Here is a 14,662-nt window from a genome sequence, read left to right as displayed (position 1 = left end):
GTACAAAACAAAACATTCACAACCTCTGATATGTGTGTCTACTGATGTTAAACATCCATGGAAGTCTGTACGGTAGATTAGACACTGCTAGTGGTAGCTGCAATTGGTAAGAAACGAAAGTACCCATTAACCGAGGAATAAAATTAACCACAATGGGGATACTAAAATTATCCATTGCTACAGTCAAATTCCCTTCAAGAAATGTTTTCCATGATATACTTCCTATAAGAAACTGTTCGTTTTCTCACATGTATATTCTGCCTTTTAAGTTGAAAAAGGAGACAACCTGCTTTTCATCAGTGCAAGAAAAGCATAACAAGTTGCCATATTAAAGAAACATTGTCTCTATAAGGAGTAACTTTGCTGTTACAGTAATGTTAAAGAAGATAAAGAACAAGATGTTGCCTTACACTCCACTAGAAAGCTATTGCCATCCCGTCCCTCCAAAAAAGTTTGTGCTGATAGTTTTAGTCAGATGTTTCATAGTTCTATACTGAAAGGATCATAGAAAAAACAGAAATGATTCTACACTTCTAAATTTACTTTCCTGGTCTGGGGATTCTATGAAAAGACTGCTAAACCCAGCACCTACTCAACCTACAACTGCTCAATAAATTGTATCTGCAAGATTTAGAAGTCTTTTGTACTGCTTTTCTACAGGTGAAACTCGGAAAATTAGAATATTGCGGAAAAGTTCGTTTATTTCAGTAATTCAACTTAAAAGGTGAAACTAATATATGAGATAGATTCATGATATGCAAAGCGAGATACGTCAAGCCTTTATTTGTGATGTTTATGGCGTACAGCTGATGAAAACCCCAAATTAACAATCTCAGAAAATTAGATTAAATGAAATCAGCAAAAGAAGGACTGCAAATAGAGCAATATTGGACCTCTGAGAAGTAGAAGCATGCACATGTACTCAAGTACTTGGTTTGGGCCCCTTTCACATCAATTACTGCCTCAATGCGGCGTGGCATGGATGCTATCAGCCTGTGGCTCTGCTGAGGTGTTATGGAAGACCAGGAAGCTTCAGCTCTTCTGCATTGCTCGGTCTCATGTCTCTCATCTTTCTCTTGGCAATGCCCCATATATTTTCTATGGGGTTCAGGTCAGGCGAGTTTGCTGGCCAATCAAGCACAGTAATCCCATGGTTTTGCTACTTTTGGCAGTGTGGGCAGGTGATAAAGTCCTGCTGGAAAATGAAGCTCGTCTGCGGAAGGAACCATGAAGTGCTCCAAAATCTCCTGGTAGACGGCTACGTTGACCCTGGACTTAATGAAGCACAGTGGACCAACACCAGCTGATGGCATGGCTCCCTAAATCTCTTTTCTGATGAGAGCAGCTTTTGCATCTCATTTGGAAACCAAGGACCCAGGCTTGAGGTCCAATGTGAAGTTTTCACAGTCTGTGTTGATTGGGGGAGCCATGTCATCAGCTGGTGTTGGTCCACTGTGCTTCATTAAGTCCAGGCTGATTTCATTTAATATTCTAATTTTCTGAGATTGTTAATTTGGAGTTTTCATCAGCTGTACGCCATAAACATCACAATTATAACAAATAAAGGCTTGACATATCTCGCTTTGCATGTCATGAATCTATCTGATATATTAGTTTCACCTTTTAAGTTGAATTACTGAAATAAACGAACTTTTCCACAATATTCTAATTTTCCGAGTTTCACCTGTATATATACAAGGTAGTCATGTACGCAAGAGGGCAGATTACATTCCAAGTAGTTATGTGTATTAAGACACCATTGTGATAGTCAGGATCATAACCTTCTAATGTCTTAAATGAACACTCATCTGTGCTTTCAGGGCATAAAGCCAGGTAAGTCCACAAATCTCTAAAGGCAGACCAACATAACTAGATTCCAGAATTATTTAGGAATTACTGATTTGGATAACTGTTGATGATCTGGGTGAAAGATGTTGGCTGCAACTATATTACAGCGGCAGAGGACACTCTGGTATATAGGATACAATAGGTTGCTAAAAATAGGAATGAAACTTACTAGAAATGCAAATTGTATTCTATTTGTGCTGAAGCCGATTATAGCAACATCTTTTTAAAAAATACTCTCAAAAAATACTCTCATCGTGCAAAAACCAGCAGCAAAGAAAGCTTCCTTTGCAGGTGGTACGACTGTACCAAAGCACAGTTCAAAAGTGCTCCCAATGACCTAGTGCAACTGGGCTGCTTCCATCCCAGAACACATTCTGTTAATGCAATACATCTGAAGCCAGTTCAAAAACAAAAGTTACTTTTGTTCAAAGCAGCTCAATTAGCACAGGCTGAAAAACTGGGTACAGTTGAGCCAACCTCGTCCTACGAAATTATGTTTCAGTGTTTTTGCTCATTTCTGTTAAGAAATGCTGACTGGTAGTTAGAAAAACTAACTACCAACCGGTCAGCTTGCCATCAATACTAGGAAATGTTGTAGAACAAATAATTAAATGGTCAGTCTGTGAGCACTTAGAAAAGGATGCTGTGATTACTAAGACCCAGCATCAGTTTCTCAAAAACAAGTCATGCCAGACAAATCTCATTATTATTATTATTATTATTATTATTATTATTATTATTATTATTATTATTATTAAAGTTACAAGCTAGGTGGATCAGGGGAACACTGCGCATGTAGTGTATCTTGATTTCAGTAAGACTTTTAACAAATTCCCTCGAGATTACTGCAGAGAAGCTTGTAAAATTGCAATATCTCATGCCAATATCCTCTGACTACAAAGAACAGCTTTTCTGTGGCAAGGGGAATGGACTGTAGCTGTGGGAAAAGGCTGGGGAACCCCAGTTTACAAGCCCAGTACTACTGGTACCACTTGCAATGTTTGGGCTTCAGCCCTGCAATCTCATTTTTCACAAAAGGTTGCTCAGATGATAACAGCAAAAGAAGATAAGACTGTACCAACATGTTCCCTTTTATGCTAAGATTAGACCTATCCTACCCTAATTCTTTACACATAAATAGGGCAGACATGTGAGCAGCAGCCTGCCATAATATTCGATTTGACCCTCAGACTTGAAGCACTTGTGGGTCCACTGAAGCATTTAGAAACATTTAACCACCTAATTAGCCAAGTTGCCATTCTTTCTGATTTGGGCTCAACAACCACCATTCATGAATATATAAGCTAAAGACTTCAGCAACTGATGGTTTGGAAACTTCAGATAGTGCAAAATGTGGTAGTCCACATCTCTAAGGTAAAGTCATGGAAAACAAAGCAGAAATCAGTCATCTGCACTGACTTCCTATAACATTTGATACAATACTAAGTGGGCAGATGGCATATATACATTGTCCCCTTTCACACAATATCCAGAAGCAATGACAAGAAAAGCCTAAGTGAGTCATATCTCCTTCCTTATCACTTTGGTAGAATTCCTAAAGCCACCAATAGCAGACTGAACTGCAAGGAGTTTGGGGGGGGGGGTGGAATCAATATTTTCTCAGATTAAAACAAACACACCTTTTTCAACATCTTGTTTTGCTTATGGAAGAATTCCACCTTGATATCACCACACACTGGCAATGGCTGAGGGAATTCGAAGTACATGTATTTGTCTTCACGTCTTGGGGGTCCTGAAGAGGAGGTGAATATCTTTACCTTAAGTTGGTAGACCACAAACTGAGGATCTGCATGATAAAAATAGCCAAGCAGTTTAAAATTAATTTAAAGTCCAGAATTAGAAAGACACTTACCTGAAGCAAGTATTTTTAAAGCGTTTGAGTCATGACTATCAATAAGAATGTTGTTATACTAAGCAGTCAACCATTTCCAAGTTAAGTTTGTTGTGAACAGTGACATTTTCAATACATACATCAATCTAGCACTCAATTACTTAAGAGCCTTCTATAGAAGACTGTTTATACAGTGAGCCTCAACTAGAACGCAAGTGACTGGCAATTTAATCAGCTGAATTAGCTAGAACACGTCTAGCCAACCAAGGAACAGAACTACTCAACAGAACCACAGATTTAACATAATGGCCTGGTTTGCATAATAGCAAGCAAAGCTATGGCTTACTGGAACTATGTGAAGGCCAAACTAGTTTGTTCACTTCAGACTCATAGCAGCAAAGTATTGTTAAGAATCAGTTATGCTTTTCTAAACTGGGAAGAAAGTTTGTTCTATATACTTGATCACATACAAATTTTAATTAATGCAAACAGTTAATATAATAGAGTTGAAACAAATTAAGCTCTTGTCAAATTACATGTGTAAAGATACTGAACCTCTTAAAAATTAGGTATTCTTGCTGCCAAGTATCCATGTGGCGGGGGAGCTCATTCCTTTTCCCCTTCTAACACAGCTTGTGCTTACTGAGGACAGAGTTTAACTATACGCCATGGGTCAGACGACACACTAAGCCAATTTCCTGGCTTGGTGCAGCAGCAAAAAGGACCAGGGAGTAACAAAACAGCTGCAAGCTTCTCTCTTGAGAGCCCATCTTCTCACCTCTAAAGCTACTCACCAATTATGTATATTATCATATGATCTTAAGTTTTTAAAAAACCAGAAAATACAGTAATGAGAATTTATGGCTTGAACTAAAGGCTAGTACGGAAAGGTCTTACCTTGCCTGTCCAAGAATTTGAGCAAAAGCAAAATAAGCTTGCTGACCAAGACAACAATCCTATGCATACATATATTGAAATAAGCTCTATTCAACTCATTGGTACTTATTTTTGAGCAGCTTAAACATGCATATGATTAGGCTGTGTGCCTCTTACATGGAATGTAGAGTGGGAATTTCATAATTCATTCTGAATTACAAACTAAACTAGAAAGGAGAAGCGACAGGGAAAAAATGTAATGAAGCATTTAGGTGAACAAATGAATACTCCAGCCAATTTCTTTAGCAGGCAGGGAGGGAAGAGAGAAAATGGAATTTAACGTTGTACTAATACGATAGTTCCATCAACACAAGCATTTTTACTTGCCACACAAATGGCCTCCCCTCTCCTCCCATGTGCTGTTTTAGGTGTCTCCTGGCCCTCCAGAGAGGATCTGAGGGAGGTGGGGGGCACAGAGGAGGAAAGCCCTGTTGTGCTAGTATAAGTCCTTACACTAGCTGCCACTGTGCACCAGGCTAGTTGGCTCTGACCCTTAGTCTATAGACATGGCTAACTCTGCCAATATTAAAGTGGTTATGAAATGAGAGCAACAGTGAACAGATGTAAATACAAATATTAGAAGACAACCTCTCAAAGTAAAAATGTTTAAAAAGATACTTACTGCAAGTGCCGCCACTAAACATCGGAATAGTTTCAAACATCATCTTATGAAACAGGAGGGCCACTGGTCTGTAATCCAGATGATTCTTTAACAGGTAGCTATAGTAATATACATAGCGCCTCTGACTGGGAATAGTTACTCCCTAAATAAATAAAAAAAATCTATAAGATCAAGAATGCTAATCATGTATGCCATTTTTCACGCTTTGTTACTTGACTTTCATAGATTTCTGAATATGAATCTTATCTCTCAATTAATTCCTATGTTCCTTAATATGTACACTTCAAAGACAGTACTTAAACATTGGCAAGCCTGTAGCATGTTATAAAATTAAATGTAACCAAAAAGAAAAGAAAAAAGCTATCAGTAAATGCTTTCCCATTAAATCTTGGAATGGTTTTCTATATATATTCAATGTTTCTTGAACTTCTTCTTTTATAACAGTTTAATTCCATATTCTGTCACTCACTTCCATGATGCTGCATAAAAGACTGGTTGCTTACAATAGTTAGTTATTATTATTATTATTAAAGATTTTCTTGGTTTACAAAAGTACGTCTTGTCTCTTTTTACAAGTTGTACAGTCTTTTCTACAGATCATTTACCTTTGTTATGAGATATTAGTGTTGAGAACAGTATAAGAAGAAGAGCGGAGAGAGGAGGGGTGGTGGTGAAATTTATATTTTTTTAGTGTACGTGCGGGGTTTTGTGTAAGCATCAACTAGATAGGTTATCTTTCTATTCACTTGTTACTTTTCCTTGGTAGTGAGAGACTTTGGAGGCCCAGGGTCTGTGATTAGTTGCAATGCGGTGTGTTTGCATGGGGGGCGGCTTGCTGGGTCAAGTAAACCAGGTTGATTTGTATTGCTGTTGGTGGGTTCTTGTTGTCTTGCTGGGCTGTGTATGTGATGAAGTGGAGCCATATCGGGGTGAAGGCGCCCTCTTCTTTTTGTCCCCATGTCAGTTCCAGTTTATTGGTTGGCTTTTCTAGCAAGGCTGTTTCCCATATGACATGTTCACCCCGACAGGTCTCTCCAGTGTCTGGCTATGAGGCTTCTGGCTGCTGAGAGTAGGTGGGTTATAAGCTCTGTATAATGTGAGTGGTCATTGTGGTCTTGGAAGGTGTTCTGTAGTGCCAGTTCTGGGTTGAGTTCTAAAACTGGTTTAATTATTTGGCATATTTCTTGTAGGACTGCTGTCCAGAAGAGTTGGATTTGGGGGCGTTCCCACCACATGTGGAGGTATGTGCCTGTGGAGCTGCAATCTCTCCAACATTTTGGTGAGGTTCCTGGGCATATCAGTGCCTGTTTCCATAGTGTTAAGTACCACCTGTAGGTGAGTTTCAGGGTGAGTTCCCTTCTTTTGGCTGAGATGGACTAAAGGGGAGATTTAGACCACATTCTAGTCCATTGGGTGGGGTTAATTAAATAGTGGATTATCCAGATCCTGTCTTCCATTGTAGCAAAGTTACATGCAAAAATACATAAGTAGTTCATTATAAGAAGTAGAAATAGAAGAAGAAACGGGCAGACGGAGAAATTTCAGCAGGCCCTGTAGTTCTGATATTTTAAATGGTAGCAGGAAGTATCCACAGAAAGCATCAAGATAACACTAATTTATTCTACTAGACTCCACTGATCTTCTGCTTTTGTCTACTTTACCATGTATAAAAATACTAATACAGAAGATTAAGTTCCAGTTCAGTTGTTCAAAACAGACTGCACATCACCAATTATCACCGGTCATCATGCTCCTGTTATTGTATGGAAATAAGTACCAGTCCTTAAAACAAATAAAAGTGCAGTCAACTGTTTTAGTCATGGAAATCACAGCTGAGTTGTCATAGTTTATCTGAATATAGGCCTCAATTCATATATATTCCACACAGAGAATAGAATGGATTATTTGTACAGGTCCAATTCTGATCATGAGAGCTGAAAGTTATAGTATAACCACTATCCTTTTCCTTTGCAAACCTATACTGAGAATCGTAAAACTGTTTTCAAAACCAGGACTGTACATTATTTTTCCATTCTTCACTATACTTTGATCTGCAAGCACATGAAAGCATCTGCTTTGTAAACTATGGAGGCTTTTTCTTCTATAATTAAGTAACTATTTTTCAGAATTTTCTATTCACAGACATGTTCTTTTCCAGTTTCTAAATGCACCAGCCATTTTTCATTAATGACCGAACTTTGCAGCACATACAAAATATTTTGGTATACTGAAAAACTTTTATTTTAAACAAGGGGTAGTTCTCATAATCTATGCCATTATTTGTTCAATACTGTAAGCCATTTACATGGTACAACTCAAAACAAATGTTGATTCTATTCAGCCCAAAATGAAACAAGGTATTTACAGAGGTGCCTCGCAAGATGAAAAGAATCCGTTCTGTGATTCTCTTCGTCTAGCGGTTTTTTCGTCTTGCGAAGCAAGCCCATTGACGGATTAGCGGATTAGCGCTATTAGCACTATTAGCAGCTTTTAGCGGCTTATCTGCTGATCGGATCAGCTGATAAGCGGCTTAGCGGCTTAGAAAAAGGGGGGAAGGGAAAAAAACCCGCCGGAACTCGCAAGGCATTGTCGTCTTGCGAAGCAAGCCCATAGGAAATTCGTTTTGCGAAGCACCTCCAAAACGGAAAACTCTTTCGTCTAGCGAGTTTTCCGTCTTGCGAGGCATTCGTCTTGCGGGGCACCACTGTATTGAGATTAGAAACTAGCAAATCATGTTGTTTTTATTAAATTTTCTGTTTTAGAATTTCAAATACTCATTTTAAATCCTTAAGATATCAATGACTTCCGTTCTTCTCTTTCCATGGTTCATTTTACATATCTTAAATCCCTGCATATTTTACAAAAACTATACCAATCAGTATTCCATTATTGCATCCTTCAAGACTTATTTACACTGTTGAATTTATCTTAATGCTGCCAGCGTTTTCAGCTATAAAGAATTATTTTACATATATTCAATAAACATTTAGAAAATCATTTTGACCTTAACCAATGCTGAGCATCAATACATTCAGGTATAGTTTACGTAAAGTGTTCAGACTCACTCTTGCCATACTGCATCCAAATGAAACAAAAATCACTGGAAATTTTCTCTCATTAACTTTCACAGTTCGTAACATTTCTATCCTCCAGATTCTTCTTCACATGTAACTGATTTCTTTTTCAAGCTGTAAGTCATTGTTGTTGTCCCCAAACATAAATGCAACACTAAAACTTCAGACAAAAAAAAACCTCAAGCCAGAATGTTGAACCAGGGATATCACCTGTAGAAAACCACTAAATAGCAGTACATTGATGTACTGAAAATGACAACTCAACTCTGATAACACTGACTTAATCATCCACTTCTGAGGGTATATACACAATCCAACTCCAGCAAGGTACCCTCAATTCTGCATTCCAAATGAAGAGAAAAATATTGATACCTGTAACATTCAGAGATTTTCCATTTGTTTTGATGTTCAGCCTACTAAAGCAAGATTAATTCTGAACCTTTTTAGGCGCTTTAAAAAGCAGCTCAATTCTGCAAAAACCTCAAGGCTCCAAGCAAAACACTGTATTTACAATAAATTCCTTATGTCACAATACCGAATACATAGATATCACATTCCCCCCTCCCCTCCCATGAGCAAGATCAACAGGAAATGTATTCAACTAGCACTACAGAGAACAGGGACCTAAGTGAAACTATAAAAATGTTACTGGACCCAAGTGAAAAGAAATAGTTATGAAGTTCAGAGCTACCAGGGGATGGGAAGGTGGAGAGAATTAAAGAGCTTCCAGGTATGCATCCTATTAAGAAAGGTAGCTTGGAGGATTAACCCTGTTATCCTCCGAAATACATTGCAGTGGAGAAGCCCATATTCTTCATAGGCTGCAATGCTATGGAAGAAGAGAAAGTTAAAGAACTCCAGTTACCTCCTGAAGCCTTTGCTTGCTCAGAGATCATGGGTAATTAAATACGGCTCCTTGGATTTTATAATGCTAGTGCAATTAATATAAGACTTTGTACAAGAACACTAGCACCATGATGCCTCATGTTTTTCAAGGTGAATCTGAATAGGGTTACTGCTTCTCCACCTCTCAGCAGCTCTATAAAGACTGATATACTATGACGATCAAGCACTGCTATTTCACACACCAGACCATGCCCTACCAGCCTAGGTCTCTCAACTTGCTAATGGAAAGTAACCATGTCCAAATAATACCGAACTGATACAAGAAGCAACCATGCAAGTTCTATGCTCTAAGAACAAAGTACTGCAGCACCCAAACTTCAAAGATGCTTACAACTACCTCTGTACTGATCAGATACAGTACAGGCAGGTCTATCAAGATGCAAAAATGTTGTCTAGAACCAAATAAAGCTGATCAACCAGTAAAGATAATAACAAGTGGAAAGATATTTCAGATATAAGCAATTAGGCATGTTAGAGGCACAAGCAGTTTTGGATGTTAAAATTGAGCTGATATCCCTAACAGTAGGAACATATGCTAGTTTCCAAACTCTACGGTACTTATAATCAAATGTGTTAAGTTTTGCCATTGCCGTAAGCAATAAAGAGGGAGTGAAGTTTAAGGCAGGATCTGATTCTATCAATACTGATGGCTAAAACTTTCTGCAAGTTCAAGCACAACAGCATGTTCTTCCCCAGAAACCTTAGAGGGGGGAAAAACGTTGTGAGTAACTGTTGCTGGAAATCATGAAATTAGTGGATTAAAAGCAGGTAAGAGTTAACATGGGATGCTGGTGGCGCTGTGGGTTAAACCACAGAGCCTACGACTTGCTGATCAGAAGGTTGGCGGTTCGAATCCGTTGCTCGGTCCCTGCTCGTCCCAACCTAGCAGTTCAAAAGCATGTCAAAGCGCAAGTAGATAATTAGGTGCCACTCTGGCGGGAAGGTAAACGGCGTTTCCGTGCACTGCTCTGGTTCGCCAGAAGCAGTTTAGTCATGCTGGCCACATGACCCGGAAGCTGTATGCCGGCTCCCTCGACCAATAAAGCGAGATGAGCGCCGCAACCCCAGAGTCAGTCACGACTGGACCTAATGGTCAGGGGTCCCTGTACCTTTCAGAGTTAACATACAAAGCTGAAAATTCACTAATATGACTGGCTGAAGTAAGTGCCAAAGCAACAATATTGTAGGGTCACAATTTGTACCCTATCTTAACCATAGGTTCCAAGAGTTTACTTATGACTGATGGAAGAGCAAACTCCAGGTGTGGTACTCAAATATGACAAGAAAGTTTTTCACTATGGCATATCAACCACAGCATCTTGTCCAGAGGCAAATGGGAAGCCCAACCTGCCAGTGCATGTACTTTGATCAAAGATCAAGACGATTCACTACTAAGTACTATACATATAGGCACCCTAGGAGGAAAATAATCAAGAAATCCAGAGAGAAAGAGCAGTTTGCACTTAGATAAGCAAACCTTGTGGGTGGAAAGTTTTCAAGCATTAATAAGTATATCCACACTCCCCTCCACCAAACATGAAAGGTGGAGAAATAAGAAGTGAGAGGTGTATTGAAAATAATGGACTTGAAAGAGAAGTGCTTAACTGCAATAGTTACATGACATGACCAAAGAGGTGATGTAGGTGACGCCAATAAGGTCACATGGGCAGGGCCATTTGGTTTTATCCCATCCTCTCTTGCAAAGGTGTGGACACTAAAGCATTGCAGTTACATACTTAGTGCCTAACCAAACTGAAAAGTGTCCAATCTTTATTTAGAAGGGATCCCTGCTGTCACAATTTTGAGTGTGTGTTAATGTCACAATAACCATACATTGCTCAGAAGTAAACCGACTAAATTTCATGGGGATGGTTCCCAGATAGGACCAGAGCCTGAACTGTTTAAAGGTGGCAAACTGAACTGCTAAAAAAGGTCACACCCTAAACTTTCAACCCTACTGATAATATAATCCCCACCCCAATGTATTCACTTCTTTGCCTTTCCAGAACCTGGAAGGATAATAAAAGGACTAGGATGTAGGAGACCAGCGTTAAAATCACCACACAACTATGAAGCTCCCTGGGTGACCTTGGGCTACTCACTATCAGCCTATGTCTCAGTCATAAGGATAACACGTGGAGGAGGAGAATCATAAATTCCAACATAAGTTCCTGATAGGACAGAAATAAAGTTGTTTTTATTCGATGAGATATATCTTCAAAGAAGAAATTACAAACTCAATGCAACCAACTACTGTAGAGCCAGATGCCATTTCCCAAATCATAATCATTTGAAAGTAACCTTGTATTTGCTATCAAGGGAGATTTAGCGGCCATGGAATTAGAAATAACAAAGAAGGAAGGTTCCATAGCTTCAGATCTAGAAAAAAAATATCACAATGCCAAGATATAAAAAGTAAAATATCTCAATGCCAAAAATTTAAAGCTAATCATCTTAGAAGTGGAAGGCTTGCATGACAACTTAGAGGACAGATGATAAGTCTTTCAAGAAGTGGACCCTGTAGCTTGCATGAACACAGAATGAGTGACTGTCAAAAGAGAGTGCCAGAACACAAAGAAAGTGCGACATGATAGCCTAAAAGCATTTGTCCAATAAAGTTAAGCTTTCTGAGTGAGTTTGACCATTCTTACTTGTGTCAACAACAGGATCCTCTCCCAAGCAGATGCCATGTAAATGACTCTGAGAATTTACTACTGCATTTGCAGCATGTCTTAGAACTGATTTTGTAAGTTGCTTTGAGAGCCCTTCTGGCTAAATGGCAGGGTATAAACGATGAAAACAGTTAATAAAAAATACATAATTTCTAAAGTAAGGTTTCAATTATTACAGAAGCAAGATGAAAGCCACTATGCTGATGAAAAGGTGAACTAAGAGATTCAAACACCACAACAGACTTACAGAGCTCCCAAAGAGAGGTCCCTTTCTGATGCTATTTCCTGTGTGGTCAGGAAGAAACTAAAGCGGAAATCACAGCCTCCGATCCCCATGAGAGAGTGAGTTTACTGCATGATTGGTAGGCAATGCTCCTAATTTTTGAGAGCTTTTTAGGTTCCAATGGCAAGCTGTACAGGTGTATTCCTACATATAGGACTGCACAAAGCCAATTAGTATTTGGATTAAAATATAGTATGACAGAACCTATAGGGTAACAATTTAAAAAGATAGAATGTCAAAAACACCCTTAAAATTATTGTAGTCAAATCTGTAATGTTTTTATTATATATTTCTCTAGTGGAGACTTGGTCTATTAGGGCTAATGGTCCTATCCTGGTCCTGCCTACCTGCTTACTTGCCTCCAATCAGAAAGGTGGCCCTGCCTGTCAGTTTCCTACTCCTTACTCAGTGTTGCCCTTCTAGAACACAGCTGGGAGGAGGGTGGGGAAGAATTAGTTGGCTCTGCCCTTCATTGGCTCTGGCTCCACCTACTGTGGGGACTGCCAGGCTTCTGTCCTACCAGTCCCAATGGGCACCAGCAACTACATTTTTTCTCATGCTTCATGCTCAAATTCATATTCTGAAATAAGTAATCATATACCAATTATATTACACTCCATTTGACCATTTGAGCTGCTGTTGGAAGGAAGAAGAGGCTCGGCATCTGTGAACTGAAGACCTACCTCCTTTAGGCAGAACCTGTGTAGATGCTATAATAATAATAATAATAATAATAATAATAATAATAATAATAATAATAATACGTTTTCATTTATACCCCGCCCTCCCCAGCCAAGACTGGGCTCAGGGCGGCTAACAACCAATAATAAAAACAAGTTGATTAAAATACAATTTAAAAGATTAAGATACAATATTAAAACAATTAAGGAGCAATCTCATCATAGGAGGAGAAAGGAAAAAGAAAAAGGCGGAGGGAATCAAACTGATTCTGAGCCAAAGGCCAGATGGAACAACTCTGTCTTACAGGCCCTGCAGAAAGAGATCAGATCCCGCAGGGCCCTGGTCTCAAGAGACAGAGCGTTCCACCAGGCCAGAGCCAGTGTTGAGAAGGCCCTGGCTCTGGTTGAGGCTAATCTAACTTCCATAGGGCCCAGGACCTCTAGGGTGTTGCTATATATGGACCTTAAGGTCCTCCGTGGGGCATACTAGGAAAGCCAATCCCGTAGGTACGAGGGTCCTAGGCCATGAAGGGCTTTAAAAGTCAAAACCAGCACCTTAAATCTGACCCTGTACTCCACCGGGAGCCAATGCAGCTGGAAAAGTACTGGGTGAATATGTTCCCATGGCAGAGACCCTGTGAGGAGCCTCGCTGCAGAATTCTGCACCTGTTGGAGTTTCTGGGACAGCTTCATGGACAGCCCCGCATAGAGCGAATTACAGTAGTCAAGCCTGGAGGTGACCGTTGCATGGATCACTGTGGCCAGGTCTGAGCGGGAAAGGTAAGGGACCAACTGCTTGATGCAGTGAAGGTGGAAAAATGTCGCCTTGGCTGTTGTTGTAACCTGCGCCTCCATGGAAAGGGAGGCATCAAGGATTACACCCAAACTCTTAATGGAAGGCAATGGCACTAATTGGGACCCCGCAAGAGAAGGGAGTTGGTCCTTCATCCCCATACCATCCCGACCCAGCCAGAGGACCTCTGTCTTCGAAGGATTTAGTTTCAATCTGCTCCCATGAAACCATCCAGCCACAGCTTCCAAACATCTGGTCAGTGTGTCAGGGATTGAGTCAGTATGGCCATCCATCAGCAGATAGAGCTGAGTGTCATCAGCACATTGGTGACAACCCAGCCCAAAGTTCCGGATAATCTAGGCAAGGGGGCGCATAAAGATGTTAAAAAGCATTGGGGAGAGAATTGCGCCCTGCGGCACTCCACACACCAAGGGGTGGCGCGACGACAACTCCCTCCCTAGTGCCACCCTCTGTCCCCAACCAGAGATAAAAGAGCACAGCCATTTATGGACTATGCCCTGTATCCCCACATCGGCGAGGCGGTGGTCCAAAAGATCATGATCGACCATGTCAAAGGCTGCTGACAAATCTAAGAGAATCAGCAGTCCTGACCCGCCTCGATCCAATTGTCTGCGGAGATCATCTGTTAGGGCGACCAGAGCCGTCTCGGTCCCAAAACCAGGACGGAATCCGGACTGAAATGGATCTAAAGCCGATGTTTCCTCCAGAAACCTACTGAGCTGTTCAGCAATTGCTCTCTCAATTACCTTACTCAGATATGGGAGATTTGAAACTGGGCGGTAATTGGATAGATCTAAAGGATCTAGTGAAGTTTTCTTTAAGAGCGGACACACCATTGCTTCCTTCAGCTCCCCTGGGAATATCCCTGTGTCAAGGGACAAATTGATAATTTCAACCAGGGGGGTCCGCGTGATATCTGGGCACGCTCTAATCAGCCAAGATGGGCACGGATCGAGGAGGCAGGTGGTGGACCTA

General features: G+C 40.3%; 1 protein-coding gene and 1 long non-coding RNA gene across 2 annotated transcripts in view; one reads left to right on the top strand and one right to left on the bottom strand.

The window, feature by feature from the left end:
* The window catches only part of PTEN (phosphatase and tensin homolog), a 53,864-nt gene that overhangs the window by 5,819 nt on the left and 33,383 nt on the right, over nt 1-14,662 (bottom strand). The window contains exons 6-7 of the mRNA XM_083503169.1: nt 5,259-5,400; nt 3,489-3,655 (exon numbers count right to left, since the gene is read on the bottom strand). Coding sequence (XP_083359295.1) covers nt 3,489-3,655; nt 5,259-5,400 — 309 coding nt within the window. The remainder of the gene's footprint in view (nt 1-3,488; nt 3,656-5,258; nt 5,401-14,662) is intronic.
* On the top strand, nt 5,417-9,946 carry LOC310706886. Its single transcript, XR_014526221.1, has 2 exons — nt 5,417-7,627; nt 7,973-9,946. It is a non-coding gene; the product is annotated as an uncharacterized lncRNA (long non-coding RNA).

Source organism: Podarcis liolepis (genome assembly GCF_965112155.1).
Source record: "Podarcis liolepis genome assembly, chromosome: 5".
NCBI classification, from domain to species: domain Eukaryota; kingdom Metazoa; phylum Chordata; class Lepidosauria; order Squamata; family Lacertidae; genus Podarcis; species Podarcis liolepis.
Note: the sequence above shows the minus strand (reverse complement) of the source record. Positions and strands in the feature narration are given on the sequence as shown.